At 37.0% G+C, this 17,676-nt stretch overlaps 1 protein-coding gene across 1 annotated transcript; it reads right to left on the bottom strand.

Moving 5' to 3' along the window:
• Positions 1-1,415: 1,415 nt before the first annotated feature.
• On the bottom strand, positions 1,416-17,211 carry LOC140135817 (charged multivesicular body protein 4b-like). The gene is given in 6 exon segments (XM_072157442.1): positions 1,416-4,180; positions 6,170-6,293; positions 7,551-7,665; positions 10,847-11,024; positions 16,862-16,942; positions 16,945-17,211. Coding segments are annotated over 6 exon segments (645 nt in total). The 5' UTR covers positions 17,033-17,211; the 3' UTR covers positions 1,416-4,121.
• Positions 17,212-17,676: the final 465 nt, after the last annotated feature.

Genomic DNA, 17,676 nt, shown 5'->3' on the forward strand with positions numbered 1-17,676 from the left:
AGACCACCATCGCACCACCTACAGTTATTATTGAAGACCAAATTAAAAAGACTAGTTTGCTTATGACATCCTGTCAACCAGACCAAAAATGCCTTACTGCGCAGGTCAGCAGTCAATCACGCCGCGCCTTTGCCCTGACGTCAGGCGCAAACTAGTCTTTTTGAATTTGGTCTTCAATTATATCATGGTAATGACTTTGATTTTGAATCTGGATACAGACAAAGCACTTATCTTTAGTTTCTACAATGATTCATCCAATTCTTCAAACCTCAAGAACAGGCACCACATAACAATAATAAATGTGTGTAGTTTTTCAATCTGGATTCGTACAGTTACTACATGTAGCACTTGGTTTGTGTTGACCAGGTCTTGAATTCCAAATATGCAATTGTTTTTTATCCTCCCCTCAAGAATATACCACCATATCGCCAATAAAAAATTTATGTAGTGGATAGTGGATACATACATAAGAGTAATATACTGACACCAAGATTTCTTTGCTTTTGCAGTTCTGAGGTTGTATCACTTAATTATCATATTTCTAATAGAGTTTTTCATATCTTAAAAACCCAACAACAGTTGCCAAATTGATGGCAACTAAAAGGATGACCTTTGGTTCACTGTGTTGAAAAATAATTTTCATTTCTTGAAATTCACGATATAAATAATACAAGTTTTATGACAAATTATTAAAATTTGATATTTTTCACATTTTTAATATATAACAGTCCTTGAAGTAAATTTTATAAATCTAATGATATATTCTTAAAGTGTATGTAGCTGGGTGGAAAAGCCGACGATCAATTGAAACTTTTGACCTTTCATATTGAAGATATGGATTTTTTGGGTGTTTTGGGAAAAAAATCCATATCTTCAATACTGAAAGGTCAAAATTTTCAATTGATTGTCAGCTTTTCATCCCACCTACATACACTTTAAGTATAAAGCTTCAGATTTATAAAGTTTACTTCGAGTACTATTAAATATCAAAAATATCAATTTTTAATCATTTGCAATAAAATGTATTATATTAGCAATTTCAAAAATCAAAATTATTTGATATCAGAAGGACATTCTTTGTATTCAGAATGCAATTCGATATGTCTGATGTGCTCTAATGTCCCACAATAAATACTGTCCAAACGTTCATACCCCATCCCTTAATGAGTTTCACCCAATTTCCTTGATAAATTTCATTGAATACTTCCAGACATGGCTCAAAATACTTTGAACAGATTCCACAAAAATGTCAACTTTTATCATGGTATCTTTTATGTGATATTTGGGAACAATTTGCCCATAGCCCCTGTATATTTCTTCCTGCTTCCAGCATGTTTAGACCAAAGTGGCCAATTTTTCATCATCATTCACAACCTATTATGAACCCCAAATAGTGATTAAATACAGTAACAAAATCATAATAAAAAGACATCTTTAAAATTTATTTAACATTGTTTGAATATACATCTTTTATACCACAATTGATATTAAATATACATATCTGTATAAAGAAATGGAAAAACCAGTCTATTGTCACATGAACCAATAACACGGGCATCCTGCTATACATTATTAACAACGTTTGGCGAACACCGGCCAAATCTGGCTTATACATTTTGTCCACTGAGTTGTTAAAACTCAATAAAATACATACTACATACAAAGATTTTTTCTCAAATAATTGATACCAAATGTTTTTGTAGTTGAGGTTTCATTGAAGCATTTACTTTGGTCATTAAACTCTCTTGCTGTACTTGAACCAATTTGTTTCAATGAATGTACATTTGTATAATAATTATTACACAACAGCATTCAGTAAATGGAATTTATGATTCATCACAACAGAAACAAAATATTTGTTTTGAAACTAAATCTACATAAATCAGGCTATATGATCCTCAAATGAAGCAACTAGGATGATTTTATATAAACAAAATGTGATCAACTAGAAACCAAAACATAAAAAAACTAACCTTATTTTGTGAAAGAGCACAAATACGGTCAAATGACACCAGATTAGTTACAGCGGGCCAGGGTATACTAAAGCTTTTCCTAAATACCTCTCAACTATGAGCAAATACATAGGGAACAACCTTAAAGATTGATGAAGTCCTCTAAACGTACCTAGTTTACGGTCGTAGCCGACCCCTCCCTCCCCATCTGTAACAAAACCGAACTGGGTCAAACTAACATCAATATTTTTAAGAGCATACACCCTCCATCCCGAACAAAATTTCATTTAAATAGGACTTCAGCAACCATTTGGTTTGATGCCTTGAATTGAAAGCTTCATTAATGTGTGATGGTCACAACTTCAAAGTGAACTCCATTGATTTAGGCAGCATCATTACATTTCAAAAGGGCAAAAGGGTGAGTGTTTTTGAAAAAGAATTGGGTCTCACATGGTGCACCGATTACATGCACACCAAAAGAATCTTTTCACACTTCGGGCATAAACAAAATTGGTAATAGATCAATGAAGTCATATGGTGTCACTGTCAATGAAACTAGATTCATGGGGGGGGGGTATTTGTTGATTATATTTCTTGTATTTCCCTTCAGACACATTTAAACCCTCACCCTGCTGAATCCTACAAAACCCTACAGGCTAGGCGCCTCCCCTTCAGCAGGCGCCGGGCGGGGCAGGCAACACAGAGGGCATCTCCGACAACCACCCCCCAAGTGAGTTTCAGTTAATGTTACTTTTTTTAAACTGCTCCAAATAATTTTGTTACAGGTGGAGAACCACACAATTTGTAACAAATTATTTAAAGAGATGATTATAGGGCTTTATCAATCTTTACATTTGTTTCCCTTAGTGTGAGTAATATTATCAGTTTAAAACCAATTATTGCAATTTATGCAATTGTAAATAGGTTTAGTGCCAGTGTAAGAAATAAAGTGGGCCCTTTGGCCAATAATCAGCAAACCTGCGGGACCAGAGGAGCTGCAAAACTTTGCTACCAAAGTCATCTACCAGATTTGATGTTAATAATCATTTCTTACACTGCCTATTTGCCGGTCATCTCAAAATGAGAGAAATAATTTTATGTCAAATAAAACATCGTTGAACACAACCAATTTGTTCAAACTACTCTTTATCTCAAAATGAGGTTCTACCCACAAAGTGCGTGCTAACTTCTGTTGTGATCCAAGAAAAGCGTGAGAAACAAAAATGCACATTTTGTGAGGGAGAACCTCGTTTTGGTAGCAAGATGGCGGCTCCGTGCAAAGAGCGAATTGACTTATTGGTTGGCTATCTGTCTGACCCGGTGATTCTACTGCCACAGGGTATTATATAGATGCCACGCTATACTTAATAATAGATTGACGCACATGTATCCACATCTCCATAGCTGCCATTCGAATTGTCCATCCATTTGGTTTGTCTTGTTCCTGTACATTACAAATAGCTTGAATAAGTCCTACACCACAAGACTCTCATCTCCATCTAGGTCACTTAATGTGGGGTCATGAATCTATACATTTATTCATAGTTGTAAACTTGTCTTTGTGTTCTGACCTCAGCTGCCCTCTTCTGTCCATTCAACACAAGGCTCAATCAAGGCTCTTAACTACTCCTCGTCAAAACCTTCCACACTCTTTGCTCGCTACAAAGCAACTACAGGACAATTGTGGGTTCTCTCTAAGTTGATGTACAATGTCAATGATATTTTAAAAGTAGATTGACAACTAAAAATGCCTTCATTTAATAGTGCAAGTTGCTGAAAAAATACATTCCTGCACATTAGAGATAATTTGGGTAACATAATATCAAGTTGCTTTGACGACTCCTAGGAGGCGGCAAAGAGGGGGATTTCTTTTGACAAGGAGCATATTAGATTTGAGTACCAATGTTGAACATCTTTGCTTTAAAACAGTAATTTTCTGTGCTGAAAGGGCTGAGCTGTCTGTCAGTGTGTAACCATGTCACATCTAGGCATCTGTGTGCAATCAGGTGGTTGCAAACTTATGGTGGTACATGGTACACCATGTATGCACCACATGCTTATACACAGTCAAAAGACAAATTTGTGACCCCACACTTACAGCAATTTGCTGATGTATATTTAAGCAAGTCCTATATAAATCAGTTCACAGAACAGGGATGTGTAGTGTCACTAAGTTGCCCATGCTGCCAATTCTTTCATATCATCATCTTCCTCATTGGCAACTTTTTCTGTAAGAAAGAAAACAAAAAATATATATACATTTTGTTATCAAACACTGGATATAAAAATCAGTCTATCGACAAACGAATATCACTCTATCGACACACAAAATAATTTTACACTTTCTTGAAATTTTGGAACCACTGTCAAAGAATTTTCAAAGGAGGACAATTTTTTACAATTTTGATTGTTGAATTTTCCCAGGAACTGCTGGGCTGGTGACTTATCCAAATATATTAATCCCGATATTAATGCCCATAATGCAAAGCAATATTGAAAGGAGCTTTGCGATTTTCTGAATTAGTGATTGCCATCTGACCACAAAATCGCTAGCATGCCATATCATCAAATTGCAACCAGTTGACTTCAAGACAACTTCGCTAGCCATGACTGAATGCTGGTAGCAGGCCAGTAACCAGGATTTATTTTTTGGGAGGGGCTGATTTTGAAAAAGTGGACTGGGGGCAGATTTTGAAAAAGTGGATATTTTTTCAAAATTTTTACCTTTTTTGACCAAAAAGGCATAAAAAACTTCTTATTTTTTCTCTCGCTATGCTTGAAAATTGAACTTTTTGGGTCAACAAGGGGACTTTTTTGCATTTGGCGATGAGGGGGGGGGGTCCTGCCACCAGATCCCCCTGGTTATGGGGCTGGCTGGTAGTGGTTAAGCTAGTGCTACCAGCATTTGATGACTAGCAACCGCACAATGCGAGTGCTAGTATGATATGGGCATTGTGGCTAAAACTGAAAAATCTTATCTAAGTTTACACATCAATATCTGTGGATGTCAAATCACACTCAAGCACAGTTTGTTTCCAAGTATCGTGATGATCAGTTGCTGAACGCGGTGGTAAAACCCTTATTGTTAATTTTGCATCTTCAAACATACAAACCATCTCAAAAGTTAGGTCTTTATAGTAGGAAACTTTCTTTCCCGAAGGCACCATGTCAACAGTTGCCCTTTGCCTTGTAAAAGTACGTAATTTTTCGCCATTTTCAGCTATACCTTTTCTCCAAAAGGCACCAGATAAATCTATCTTCCTTTTACGCGCTATTAACCAATCAAGGTTCTTAGGGAATTTGATTGACAGTGACGTCAGATGCAAACTAGTCTTTTTTTATCTCTTTCTTCAATTATAACAATTGACTAGAAATAGTAGCAAAAAGGTTACAGGAAAACAATAACATTATCAATTTAGAGATATAGTGCCCCCAGTAGGATTCTTGCATTTAACCAGGGCTCACTCACCTTGAGGTCATATGTCATGATTCTGGTGCAGTGAAATTGAGATTTGTTGCAAGAAAAATACCATTCTCAAATTGTACATTTGGCCAAAATTGTGCCTTTTTAGAGAAAAAAAATACTCCATTTGACACACTCAATATAGAAAGAGTGAATGGTGGCTTTAGAATCTAAAATTTTGGATGTGAGATTTTCTTGGATGGATGTGCAACTCAGATTCCCCTTGTTGTCAATCTCAGTAGATCACTACACTTTGTTTCAGCTTCAGTTGGGCAGTGATCGATGTCTGTGCTATTACGAGATTGCACCACAGTATGCTGACAAACAGCACTTTTATGCGTGTGTATCTTCTGTCGGTTTTGAATACTGCAACCCGTGATGTTTGCACCTGTCACTTGATCACTTCCAAACTTGAGGTGAAACTCCCATTAACATGGTGGAATCGACTTGATTCCTGGGAAGCTGTCCTAATCCCAACCCTTAACCCTAACTCTATAATAGTGTCTCATCTCAAGTTGAGGGTAACACCATGTCGGAATCTTGTGTGCTAACCTAACCCTGTTGGGCGTATATACATGAATAGCAGTAGCAGTACAGTTTGTCCATATGATAAACTGGCAACGCAACCCTATAAAGGAACTGATGGTACTCTCAACTAGAGACAAGACTAAAGTGTAATCTTCATATCAAAATCTCTTGGGGACACCCTGTGTTAAGTCTTACATTTCTACCACCTTTATTCTTGCACACTTACTAGGTTTGACAGGTTCTTCTGTTGGTACTTCTGGTAGTTCTCCTGTTACCGCTGGTCCAACATCTAATAGTTGTTCTTCTAATTCTTCTTGTTCTAATTCTTCAAGTTCTGCTGCTAATTCATCCTAAAGAGAGAGAGAAAAAAATGTGAACACCATTAAGATTTAGTATGGACTGAACCTGAGAAAAAGTTGTCCCCATTTTCAGTAGGCATATGGTAGACTTGAGTCATGAATTCTGTATATGTTTTGCCTCAATATGCCTAGAAATGAAAAGTTCAGATACAACTGGTCAATTAAAAGAAAATAAGGATGCTACTTTTGATCATTCATAGTTCCGCAAATTCAACTTGTAATTTTAGGGTGTCAATTTAAAGCTAGTATCGTTGGTGATTTTAACTCAAAAAGTTTGAAACTGGCATTTATTCACTTAATGTGTGCATCTTAAACTCTTCAAATGACTTTAGTGTGCTCTAAGTCTAAGAACTAATTACACTGGGTTTTAGAGAAGAACAGCAGTCCCTTGCTCAGATTGAAGCGAGCGCTCTGTTAATGAGCAACATATGCGGAGCTTTGCGTGTTCTTCAAGGGTGCCGATCTGCATCGACCAACGTTTGGACGCATAATTAGCCAATCAGATTATCGGTCTGTTGATATGATTGTGAGACGATTGATTCAGCCAATCAGAAACCCACTACTGTCTTTACGATCTCAAAATGTAAACAACTCCCGTTCTTCTCTGACAAAAACTAATGCAACATTTCTAACCCTCCAATTAGCCTTGATTCAAGCCTGTATCTACCCAAAGCCCACAGTACTACATGTACATTGGTAGATTCAGTGACATTTCTGATCTTCTCAGGTAGAACATAGCAGCGGAGTGAGCGGACTAGTATTCTGTGTTTGTAAATATGCTATGCAGTATACACAGCCAGCCAGGGAGATCAGCTGGCTGTAGTATAAGAGAGTGTCTTGAACAAGAGTACTACTCTCCAATGGATGGACTCAAAAACAAGCACCTCACTTTGTTTGCTGCATAGACATCAGGTTAATCTAAATATGCGCTCCACAGAATATTTCATTGATTATTCTGGCATACTGAGTCGAAAAGTTGCCACCTCTATCTGTTCTAGTCAGGCCCGTATGAAGAATTTCTTTTGGGGGTGCTTATTTTCAAAAAGACCTCTTTCCAAGGGGGTGATTTTGTGAAAAGTGGACTTTCTTCCCAAAATGACCTTTTTTGTCCAAAAAAGCATAAAAACTAATTTTTTTTGCTCACTACGCAAGCAAATTATGAAATTTTGGGACTTTTTGTATACTTTTCCAAATTTGGGGTGGGGTGCATCGACGGGCCTGGTTCTAGTCTAATCTCCTTGGTCTTACCTCATCTATATCCTGACCAAAACCTGTAGGTTGTGAGATGGCAGTGCTTATTTCATCTGCTAATTCCATCTGCTCATGAATATCTGCCATTAAATCATCTACATCTTCAACGCCCCTGAGGAGAGAAAATCCAATGTGAGTGGATGTTAGAGCTGTTATATTGTACACGTAAGCAAGCCTCATTAAAAAGTATTGTAAAATAAGTTACAAAGGTTTTATTTTATATTGTTTGCAGTAAAGGATATTCATATTAATATTGTAAAATAACATTATAACATGCTTAGGGCCACCATGCCTGGAAAGTAGAAGACTCCTTCGCCTGAAAATGCGGGCATTTGGAAGTAAACTTTGGTAGTTTTACCCCCGGATTTTACATAGGAAATTTGGCTTTGGGGCTGATCAAAAATGAAAAATTCAGTCATAACTCAACCCCTCTGAAAATCTTGAGATATGCTTTATGATTGGTCCGAGATGAACTCGTATGATAGATTTCAGCCTGGTGCTAAAGCTCCTTCTTAATCAAAGACCACCCATATATGTGCCCATCCACCACAAACTGGTCGTAAAGTCGGCATTTTCCATTTTGAGATGCAATCAAAAACAGTAATTGGATTTCTATGTTGAATATACTAGGAATTTGACCTTTGATGAACCATAACTTCACTTCCAGATGTCCGATGAAGCTGGTTGAGGTGTCATTTTGAAGCTGAAAAGTAATTCTTTCAAAATCTGCAATAAACAGAAAATGATCTAGAGCCGACTTTACTACCACTTCGTGGTGGATGGTCACATATGTACATACATAATGTATAGGAGTTGCAGATTTGCAAAAAATGACTAAGTCCATAAATCCCTATCTTTGGTATTATAGATGTGTGGTTTGGTTTAATTCAGGTTGGACTGTATTTTCCATTAACAGTAATCAGTCACTTTAAGGTTATTAATTATTTTAAACTGTTGTGATTTGGTAGTTCACAGCATCTTACGAATGGTAGTGGCTTTGGCAAAAACTGCATTGGTCAATTCATAGCGAGCGTGTAGAAGAATTAAAATATCACAGATATACTTTTATAGGTGCTGCGGTTCTTGAGTTACGTTGTGAAGAGGGCTGAAACAACAACACTTTTGTAAAACGTACATAACTAATTAACAACAATAAATTAAACAAGTTTGCAGAGTATACGATTTGTAGAATGAACTTTTGCAAAACATCAAGGTGTTAATTTTCAATAATATATTGATCTTGATAATGAAAATCGATTTTTAGGTTGCTTCGACCAACAATACCTCGTCTACCCTTAAGGGGTTGTTTGGAATGACAGATGAGTCAGGGGTCAAAAACAAAATTTTTACCTTTTGACCTCAGCACATGTGTATGTATGATCTGCCATACAAAAATTAAAAAACAATACCTCAAAGTATCATTTTTAATGTTTTTGTCATAATCACGCTTTTCTACAAATTTCATCTGTTTGTACCGGGGGCGTGTCTGTTGCCAGGTAGGCCTACATGACAGCATAGACACACGTTACAACCTTGAATAATAATACAGAATTGTGACGTTATATTCTTCTTAGCCTATCTTAGAACTGCCTATTATTTCAATTGTTATACTGTTCTGGTTGGTTTATTGCATATACTGTATAGAAATTATGCAATATGACGTCGAGCATGACAGAGTCATCTTCATTCAAATAAAATTCAGGTACCCGTAAGGTACCACGGAGCAATTCGCACGATAATACAATAAACCAGATGAAAGGTATGAATGGTTGTGGAATCGAATTGCAGACCTGTCCCTCTGTCACCTTAGAACTGCATCTCGCAGGCAATGGTAGGTAATAAACCAACCGGAACGGTATAACAATTGAAATAACAGCATGTCTTGGTCTCAATTCAAGATGTGCAATTTGGACACACCTACTGTTGGCTGATTTATACTTCAACAGTTCCTCAAAGCTATATCAGAAAAGCCACTATCTCATTGTTCATTGGCCCGCAGTATGCATCGCCCGGGCACTCAACTTTAGAATTGATGGGTATATGTGCCTACAAGCGTCACGAAGTAGGCGCATATCAGTACAAAACGTTGGGGGTTTTTATTATAAAAAAAAGGGTCATTATGTACAATCAAAATGAAAAAGGGGTCATTGGGTATAATATTTTGAAAACTGAAGGTGCCTGGTCATCGGGTATAGTCGGCTTCAAAAGAGGGGCATATATTGACAGGCACATACCGTCACCTCTAAAGTTGATGCCCCCCGGGTGCTCGCATTATATTTTGGTCATGGCTCGGCTTTTAAAACTCCCACACATCACAATAAGGCTATTGAAAAGTGTATAGAATAGCTAATGATAGACCGGTTCCTGCGATTAGTCGCGGACCCGAGCGACAATATAGTAAACACATCGAGTTTATAACACAAGTGACGAAGTCGTGAATTATGGAGGGTTTCATTGAACTTCTACCAGCAAAATATGGAATAATACTAACACAAGACACCAATCGAGATGATGATACCAGCCATAATGGAATGCTTGTATTTGACCTTCTTATGAATCCACTTTCGTGGCGAGAAGTTAAAAAGGTAATGTATATTTCAAGAAATTTGGGTTCAAAAATTCCGTATCAGCTCGTATCATCAATTCCGTAAATATGGCGTATAGAGGCACAACTTGACAATAAACTGAACTATTTAAACGTAAAGGACGCACTGGATACACATAAATTTGTGTTTCCTTGCTGGCGGAATAGTTGCAAAACTCTTTTTTGTCAAAAAAGTTGGACAATTTATGAATTATGATTGGCAAAATAGCGAAAGGAAATAGACTTTTCCAACCATGTAAAACTACACTGGGTTGTTGACATGGTCGACAAACATTAAGGCATATGCATGTTCCTAAAGTAGGAGGTAAGTACTATAATTAATTGTTTAAAGTGCTCAACATACCAGCAAAAAGTCATAGGATCATCAGAGTACAGGGACTTTGTGAAATACTGGGTACAAAAAAAAAGTGCGTGAGCCGATATGCAACATCAAATATAAAAGCCGATTTACATAATTTCCCATGACCTTACAGAAGTGATCGTGCTCAAATATAAAACTATAGAGTTTGGTCCTTGATATGCACCATCAATTGTGTACTTGTGATCAATATTGCTAGGCAAACAATCACAGCAAACATGCCAAAATCCTCCCATTTCTCCTCCATTTACACACATATAAACCCATCCCTTAAAGCAGTTCTTAATGTTTAATAATTAATTGATTGGGTTTAGTCATGGATTTACTTACAAAGTTTTGTGTGCATTTTGCAGTGCCTTGGCAGCAAAACTCATATTTTTCAGCACCTCAGCATTTGTACTAGCATTCTCCAGGGCCTCTCTTTGGAATTCTATTGTAGACAGTGTGCCATCAATTTGCTGAAGCTGTTTTTCCAACCTTTTCTTTCTTTTTAATGCATTTAAGGCAACTGAAATATAAAAACAAATTGAAAATAATAAGTTGTGATATCTTTTAGAATCCTCATGATCATCCTATATTTCTGATTTGTATCAAACTGCCATTGCAACTTAACAAGTAAACTGGCACACAAAAAGTCAGTACACTAAAAAAAAAAGCAAAGAAATCTACCCAAATAAAGTTATCAATAGATGGAGAATTTTGTTCTATGTATTTATTATTCAGCATGGTCCAACTTTAATTTCCCAACTTATACCAATTTGAATTAAAAAAAAGAGAGCATTTCAAAAGCGACTAAAGTTTAGACTTTTCTCTCAAAACACACTACATGTAATATGAGCACAGCAAGTGAGTGCTGATCTGTCACCCAGTAATGAGCCATATACAGCTTGAAATCACCCTAATTGGGAATATCCCAAAGTTGTCACTTTTGAAATGAATTCCTGGTACTCTAAGCTTGACAGTGATATATAGTTTTATAGGGTTTTGATGAACAGTTTATGAATATCAGTTTAAGTACAAACACATGTAAATTGTTCAATTTTTTAGTATGTAACACATTTGGCCCCCAATTCATGGCGCACGACCTTACAATGTTTATCACAGAGCCACTAGGCCAATTCCATGCCAAAAGTGCCTTTTGGAAATTTTAAACAAAATTTTGGAACATTATTGCTCAAAACAGGAGCATTTCAAACTAGCTAATCATGCCTCCATAGATTGATGTCAGACCTATACTGCAAGACATGCGCGTACGCAGGAATTTCTCAAGAGGGGTGTGATGATAAACAATAAAAATGGCCGCATAGCGGTCATCCCGTCGCGCTTGCGCGACGCAGGGGGGTGTCTGAGGGGGATGTGCCCCCCTGAGAATTAAGAAACTTTTGGATAATGAAGACCTAATTGAAGCGATTTGGTGGACAATTTTGGCACTATTAGTGTGTAAAATTTTAATTTGAAAAAGCCGAAAATTTGTGAAATGACGGTCCATGAAGCCTTTCGTGAACAAGTTTTTCCTACAGTTGTAGGCCTATGAATAGGGCTAAACACAATTTTTGGTTAGTGTCGAAAGCAGAAGCAAAAATGGCTGCTTGTTTATCCACTACGCAGGGAGGTGTCTGATGTCCCCCTCATAATTAAGAAACTTTTGCAAAATGAAGACCTGATTTGGTGGACCTTTTGGGACTACATGTATTTAATAGCATGATTATTGTGTAAAATTTGAGTTTGAAAAAGCCGAAAATTTGTGAAATGGCGGTCCATAAAGCCTTTCGTGAACAAGCCTTGCCTACAGTTGTAGGCCTATAAATTGTGTTAAATACAAATTAGTAAATGTCGAAAGCAAAAGCCAAAATGGCTACTTTATACACTATGCATGGAGTGTCTGAGGGGGATGTGCCCCCCTCAACATTAAGAAACTTTTGCAAACTGAAGACCTAATTGAAGCGATTTGGCGGACCATTTAGACACTATTAGTGTGTAAAATTTTAGTTTGAAAAACCCAAAATTGGTGAAATAATGGTCCATGAAGAAAAAAGGGCCCAAACTCAATTTGCACAATTAAAACTTTTAGGCCTATGTACGTAAGTTGCCATGGTAGGGTACGGGGGTAGGATGTGGGGTGTGACGATGTGGAGGTGTTGGTGTTAACATGTAGGCCCTATATATCCATGTCAATTAACAATTAAAACCTTTATGTACGTACGTTTCCAGGGTAGAGGTGTGACTGCATGATGATGATGATGTGTGTGTGGGGGGGGTGTGTTAACATTAATCGACACATTTACGTACGTTGCCGGTCAATGGGTAAAGGGGTTAGAAAAATTTGTGTGGGGATAGTTAAGGCATCTATAGGCCTATGATAATTTGATAATATGTCCCCCTATGCCTTGCTCATCTCCTTCCTCGCCTCTTCCCCCCCCCCCTCTCTCTCCCTTTCTCTTTCTTTGCCTTTTCTCCCCATTTATATTTTTTTGGACAGACACAAGGGGGGTGTTTCACACCCGTAACACCCCCCCCCCCCTGCGTACGCCAATGCTGCAAGATAATAAAGAAAAAAAATCTTAGGAAGTACCTTGACAGTTTTTTTTTCATTATGAAAAACGTTACGGACGTTACATTTAACATAAAATGTAACGTCCGTAACACTAAATCAACAGTGTAGGACGATACAGGAGTATTAATTTCAAACTTGCTTTTCATGTTTACATAGAATGGAGTCAGGGCTTACTCAATATAGTTAACAGAAAAAACAACAACACAGAACTGAGTGGAGATAAAAGGATATGTACCATCTGTCAAAAAGGCAGGCACTTTCGCGCAATGTCCGTAATGCTTGTTTCTAATTTCTGTAGCTAATTAACTAAGAAAGCCAAAACAAAATTGCTTCATTATATTGAACATTAGAGTGTGTACCAGTAGTAGCATACTAATAAATAAAGTGTTATCCTAACAGCAAACATGTGTGCTATTCACTTAATAGTTACAAGTTGCATGTATATATCTGTAACGTCCGTAGCGGTGGAATTGGCCACTAAGCGTTGATAGTGTTCACTTCCAGTTTGGCCAAGAAATTACTGTAAATATTATAGTTAAGTTCTCTTATTTTCACCCTCGTAAGGTTGTCTTCAGATTTTGTTACTTTCAACTGTTGATTAGGCTAATGGGTCATTATTAGCTGTTTTAGTTTTTTGCTTTTCTTCTGCTTATTATTATGTTTGACCGATGGTATTTGCTTATTATTATGTTAGACCGATGGTATTTGCTTATTATTATATTAGACCGATGGTAATTGCATTGTTATTATTGTTTTGCTCTTGCTCGTTCACCTCTTCCTTTGCAATTCTCATCACGGTTTTTGTCTAAGTATATATTTTGTTGGTAAATTTTGCTTCAAATTTTTTTTTCCTTTTTGCTTTCTGCACAGTTAATTTTGTGGCCTTTGCTCTCGTGTTTCCGTTTCCTGTGCAGATTGCATTTCAGGTGTTAGTTTAAGTTTCTTTGCGCAGTTATATATTTTTTATTCATTCATATTGTTTGTTGCTCTTGGTGTACGCCCGCTCAGTTTTGATTGTTTTTTACTCTCGTGAATTTGTTGTGGCGGGCCTACATAATTTGCTTTTTGCTGTTAGCCAGTTGGTTAGTGCAATGTGTTTCTGCATCTGCTGCTCATTAATCATTCCTTCATTGCATTGCCCATCTTGGTGTTATTGTATTTTTCTTTTATCTTATATTATCTCGTGATTATCTTGTTTTTCATATTATTTTGTTTTTATGATAATGTTATCTGTACTTTTTATTGATGTTTTTATATTTTATCTGTACTATTATATTTTGTTTTAATATTGTTCAGCGCTTTGTGATCTTGTTTGATGTAAATGCGCTTTATAAAAATAAAGTATTATTATTATTATTATTATTATTTCTCAAATCACCCAAAAAAAAATATGATTTTACACCTCACCCCCTTCAAATTTGTTCAAAATTGGTATACAGGGTGATTTTGGCTGGCAAAGCTCAAATTTCAAATTTTAGCTTCATCGGACGTACTGTTTTCGCGCTATGCCCGCCCATTTTTCGCGATTTCGGCGAAAAATGGCGCGCCCATCAATATTGTCGCGACCATATCTCTGTAACCGTAGGTCCTACTGAGCTGAAATTGGTGTCATATTTTAGCTAATCTCTCAAAGAATCCAAATCTACTATCATTTAGTGTGTAGGAGGAAGAGAAAAAATATGACCCTTTTTTCTGTACTTTGACCTTGAATTTGACCTTGTTGCCCATGTGACCGTGAGACGAATTTGCATTGGAATTATACCCCCATATGTTGTCTACATAATATCAAAAAATTGGAGGGGTAATATTTTTTGTTTTCTTGCTAGGCTTTCATAAAGCAAGCCTGTGGTTGAAAAACTGTAATTTTGTATGTAGGCTCAGTATATTCAGTCAAATTCGCCGACAATGTCAATGCATATTTACATAGAAATTTAAAACAACTGGCCGAAGAAAGAAACCTACATAAATATGCTTTCTATACTTCACTTGACCCAAATATATGATTTTTATGGTGATAAGACAGGCGACATGGAATTTTAGAGGATTTTGATAGCAGTTCCATTAAAAAAGCTGCTATCATAATGAGACTAAGATCTAGAAACACCCCCGAAATGGCTTTTTGGGGAATTTTGCTAGCTGAATCTTTTTGATGAAAGTCAATCTTTGACAAGATGTAACTTTGCTACGGAAAGTGCTATGAAAAAAGGTTTTCAGTTTTGGCTTTGTTTACTCAAGAGCTTCAATTTGATATATAAAATGATGCAGTTTGATGGCAAATTTGAATTCACCTAGCATACCTACTATTATAATAAAGGCAAATTGTATAGGCCTATATGTACATGCATTAAATACATATGTTTTCACCTGCATGCTTGCTTTGTGAAAGCCTAGCAAAAAAACAAAAAATATTACCCCTCCAATTTTTTGATATTTTGTAGACAACATATGGGGGTATAATTCCAACGTAAATTCGCTCGCGGTCACGTGGGCAACAAGGTCAAATTCAAGGTCAAAGTACAGAAAAAAAGGTCACAAATTTTCTCTTACTCCTACATACTAAATGATAGCAGATTTGGATTCTTTGAGAGATTAGCTAAATAATGACACCAATTTCAGCTCAATAGGACCTACAGTTACGGAGATATGGTCGCGACAATATTGATGGGCGCCATTTTTCACCAAATCGCAACAAATGGGCGGGCATAGCGCGAAAACCGTGACGTCCGATTAAGCTCAAATTTGAAATTTGAGCTTTGCCAGCCAAAATCACCCTGTATACCAATTTTGAACAAATTTGAAGGGGGTGAGGTGTTTCCCATTGGGTGAATTGAGAAATAATGACCCTAAATGCTGGTTTCATACTACCCTGCCGCTTGCCACTGAGCGACGTGGCGCACGCGTATTGCAGACAAACGGACTGAATCGAGGCTTGTCATTGGTTGAAATGCCCTGCCGCTTGCCGCAGCGGCAGGAAAGTATGCTGGAGGCTTTAGGCTTAGCATTGAAGAATGGAAAATTGAAGGTTGAAAATGACTTTACCACAATTGCTGCCTAAACATTTAACGGATCATGTGTGCGTTTAACGGTACCGGTACATGCATTTAATGTTCTAGGCATGTAAGTTAGTTGTATTAACTACAAATTTCGAACGTTTGAGGACTTGTTCTCAAGTTGTCTGTACTCCCGTAGGGTGCCTCCAGGGTTTTAAGCCTCCAGCATACTTTCCTGCCGCTTGCCGCTGCGGGGCGTTTCAACCAATGACAAGCCTTTATTGTGTCCGTTTGTCTGCAATGCGCGTGCGCCACGCCGCAAGTGGCAGGGGTAGTATGAAACCAGCATTACTTTGGCAAGTTTACATTACTAGTATATCTGGTAAAATACTCACTTTAGAAACATGTGTCACTGATGTATGTCATCTGTACTGCTAAACTTATTCTAGCTTTTGTCCAAAGAAATATTTAAAAAGACGATTTTTGAGCGATTTTTATGAGCAGCGAAAAGTCCACTCCACGTCGGACCACGACTATATGTACATTATACCGGGACATTATATGTGAATGGTGATGAATGCACGCTAAATCGCGGCGACACATTACACATAGCTCCTTGACCTTGTCCTTACCTTGGAACTCACGGTCGGAGCAGTGCATGAGTGAGTTCCAATATTGGAACTAGCATGCCAATAGCAATAAATAGCATGCAAGTAATTATTATTATTAAATATTTGAAGCTTACGTACTGCCTTCGTGCCATGGCCTAATTACTACTGATAAAAGAACTGCATGACTTACCTCTTTTATTTTTTGTGCCGTTCTTTTTCGCTATTTTGAGTTCTTCATCTATTTTCTTTTCTAGAAATTCTTGTTTTTTTCTAACATTTCCTCCGTTTGTCGTAATTTTTGGATGGCATCGCCCGGATTAGGCGCATCAGCCTGCTTCTTTTTACCGAATAGAAAACTCATTTTGAAGAAATTTAAATACTCCTAACACAAGAATGTGTTCTTCTCACTTCAAAGAAATTAAAAAATGTCACTGTAATGTTAAAATTAGCTGTTAAATCGTTGTTTGACGACGGATAGTCCAGTTAGCACATAGACTTGTGATGATGATTGGTAGAGTTATTTTTAGCCCAATCTGTTTTGCATGACGTCACGTTGCTGCACTACAGATCACGGTTTTCATAAAAATAGTTTGAATGATCAAAATAGTTCCTTTCATTTCTAAAAATAAATATTTCAGGCTCTAAATTTAGTTCATGATACATTAAATACTTGAATTTGTACTTTTGATTATAGGCTGAATTGGAAATGGATTGTGTGCAAATAACTTTTAATTTCAAGAAAACGATTGCAACAAATTTTGAATGTAATTATTCGTTGACACAGCTAATGTACTCAACAGATGGCGCTATTAAAATCTAATTTTTGACATTCAGAGGTGGGTGGAAGGGCGTAGGCAGGTTGACCTTGATATTGAGGTTGGCATTCTTTCTAGGGTCTGTGTTCTGATCTCAAGTTCATAGTAATGTCTGTGTGATGATTTTGGCAAGAGGGAAAAGGGTGATTTGGGGCACATTATCTTTTGGCGCTTTTTCAAATTACGCAAA

Source organism: Amphiura filiformis, chromosome 16, assembly GCF_039555335.1.
Source record: "Amphiura filiformis chromosome 16, Afil_fr2py, whole genome shotgun sequence".
NCBI lineage: Eukaryota > Metazoa > Echinodermata > Ophiuroidea > Amphilepidida > Amphiuridae > Amphiura > Amphiura filiformis.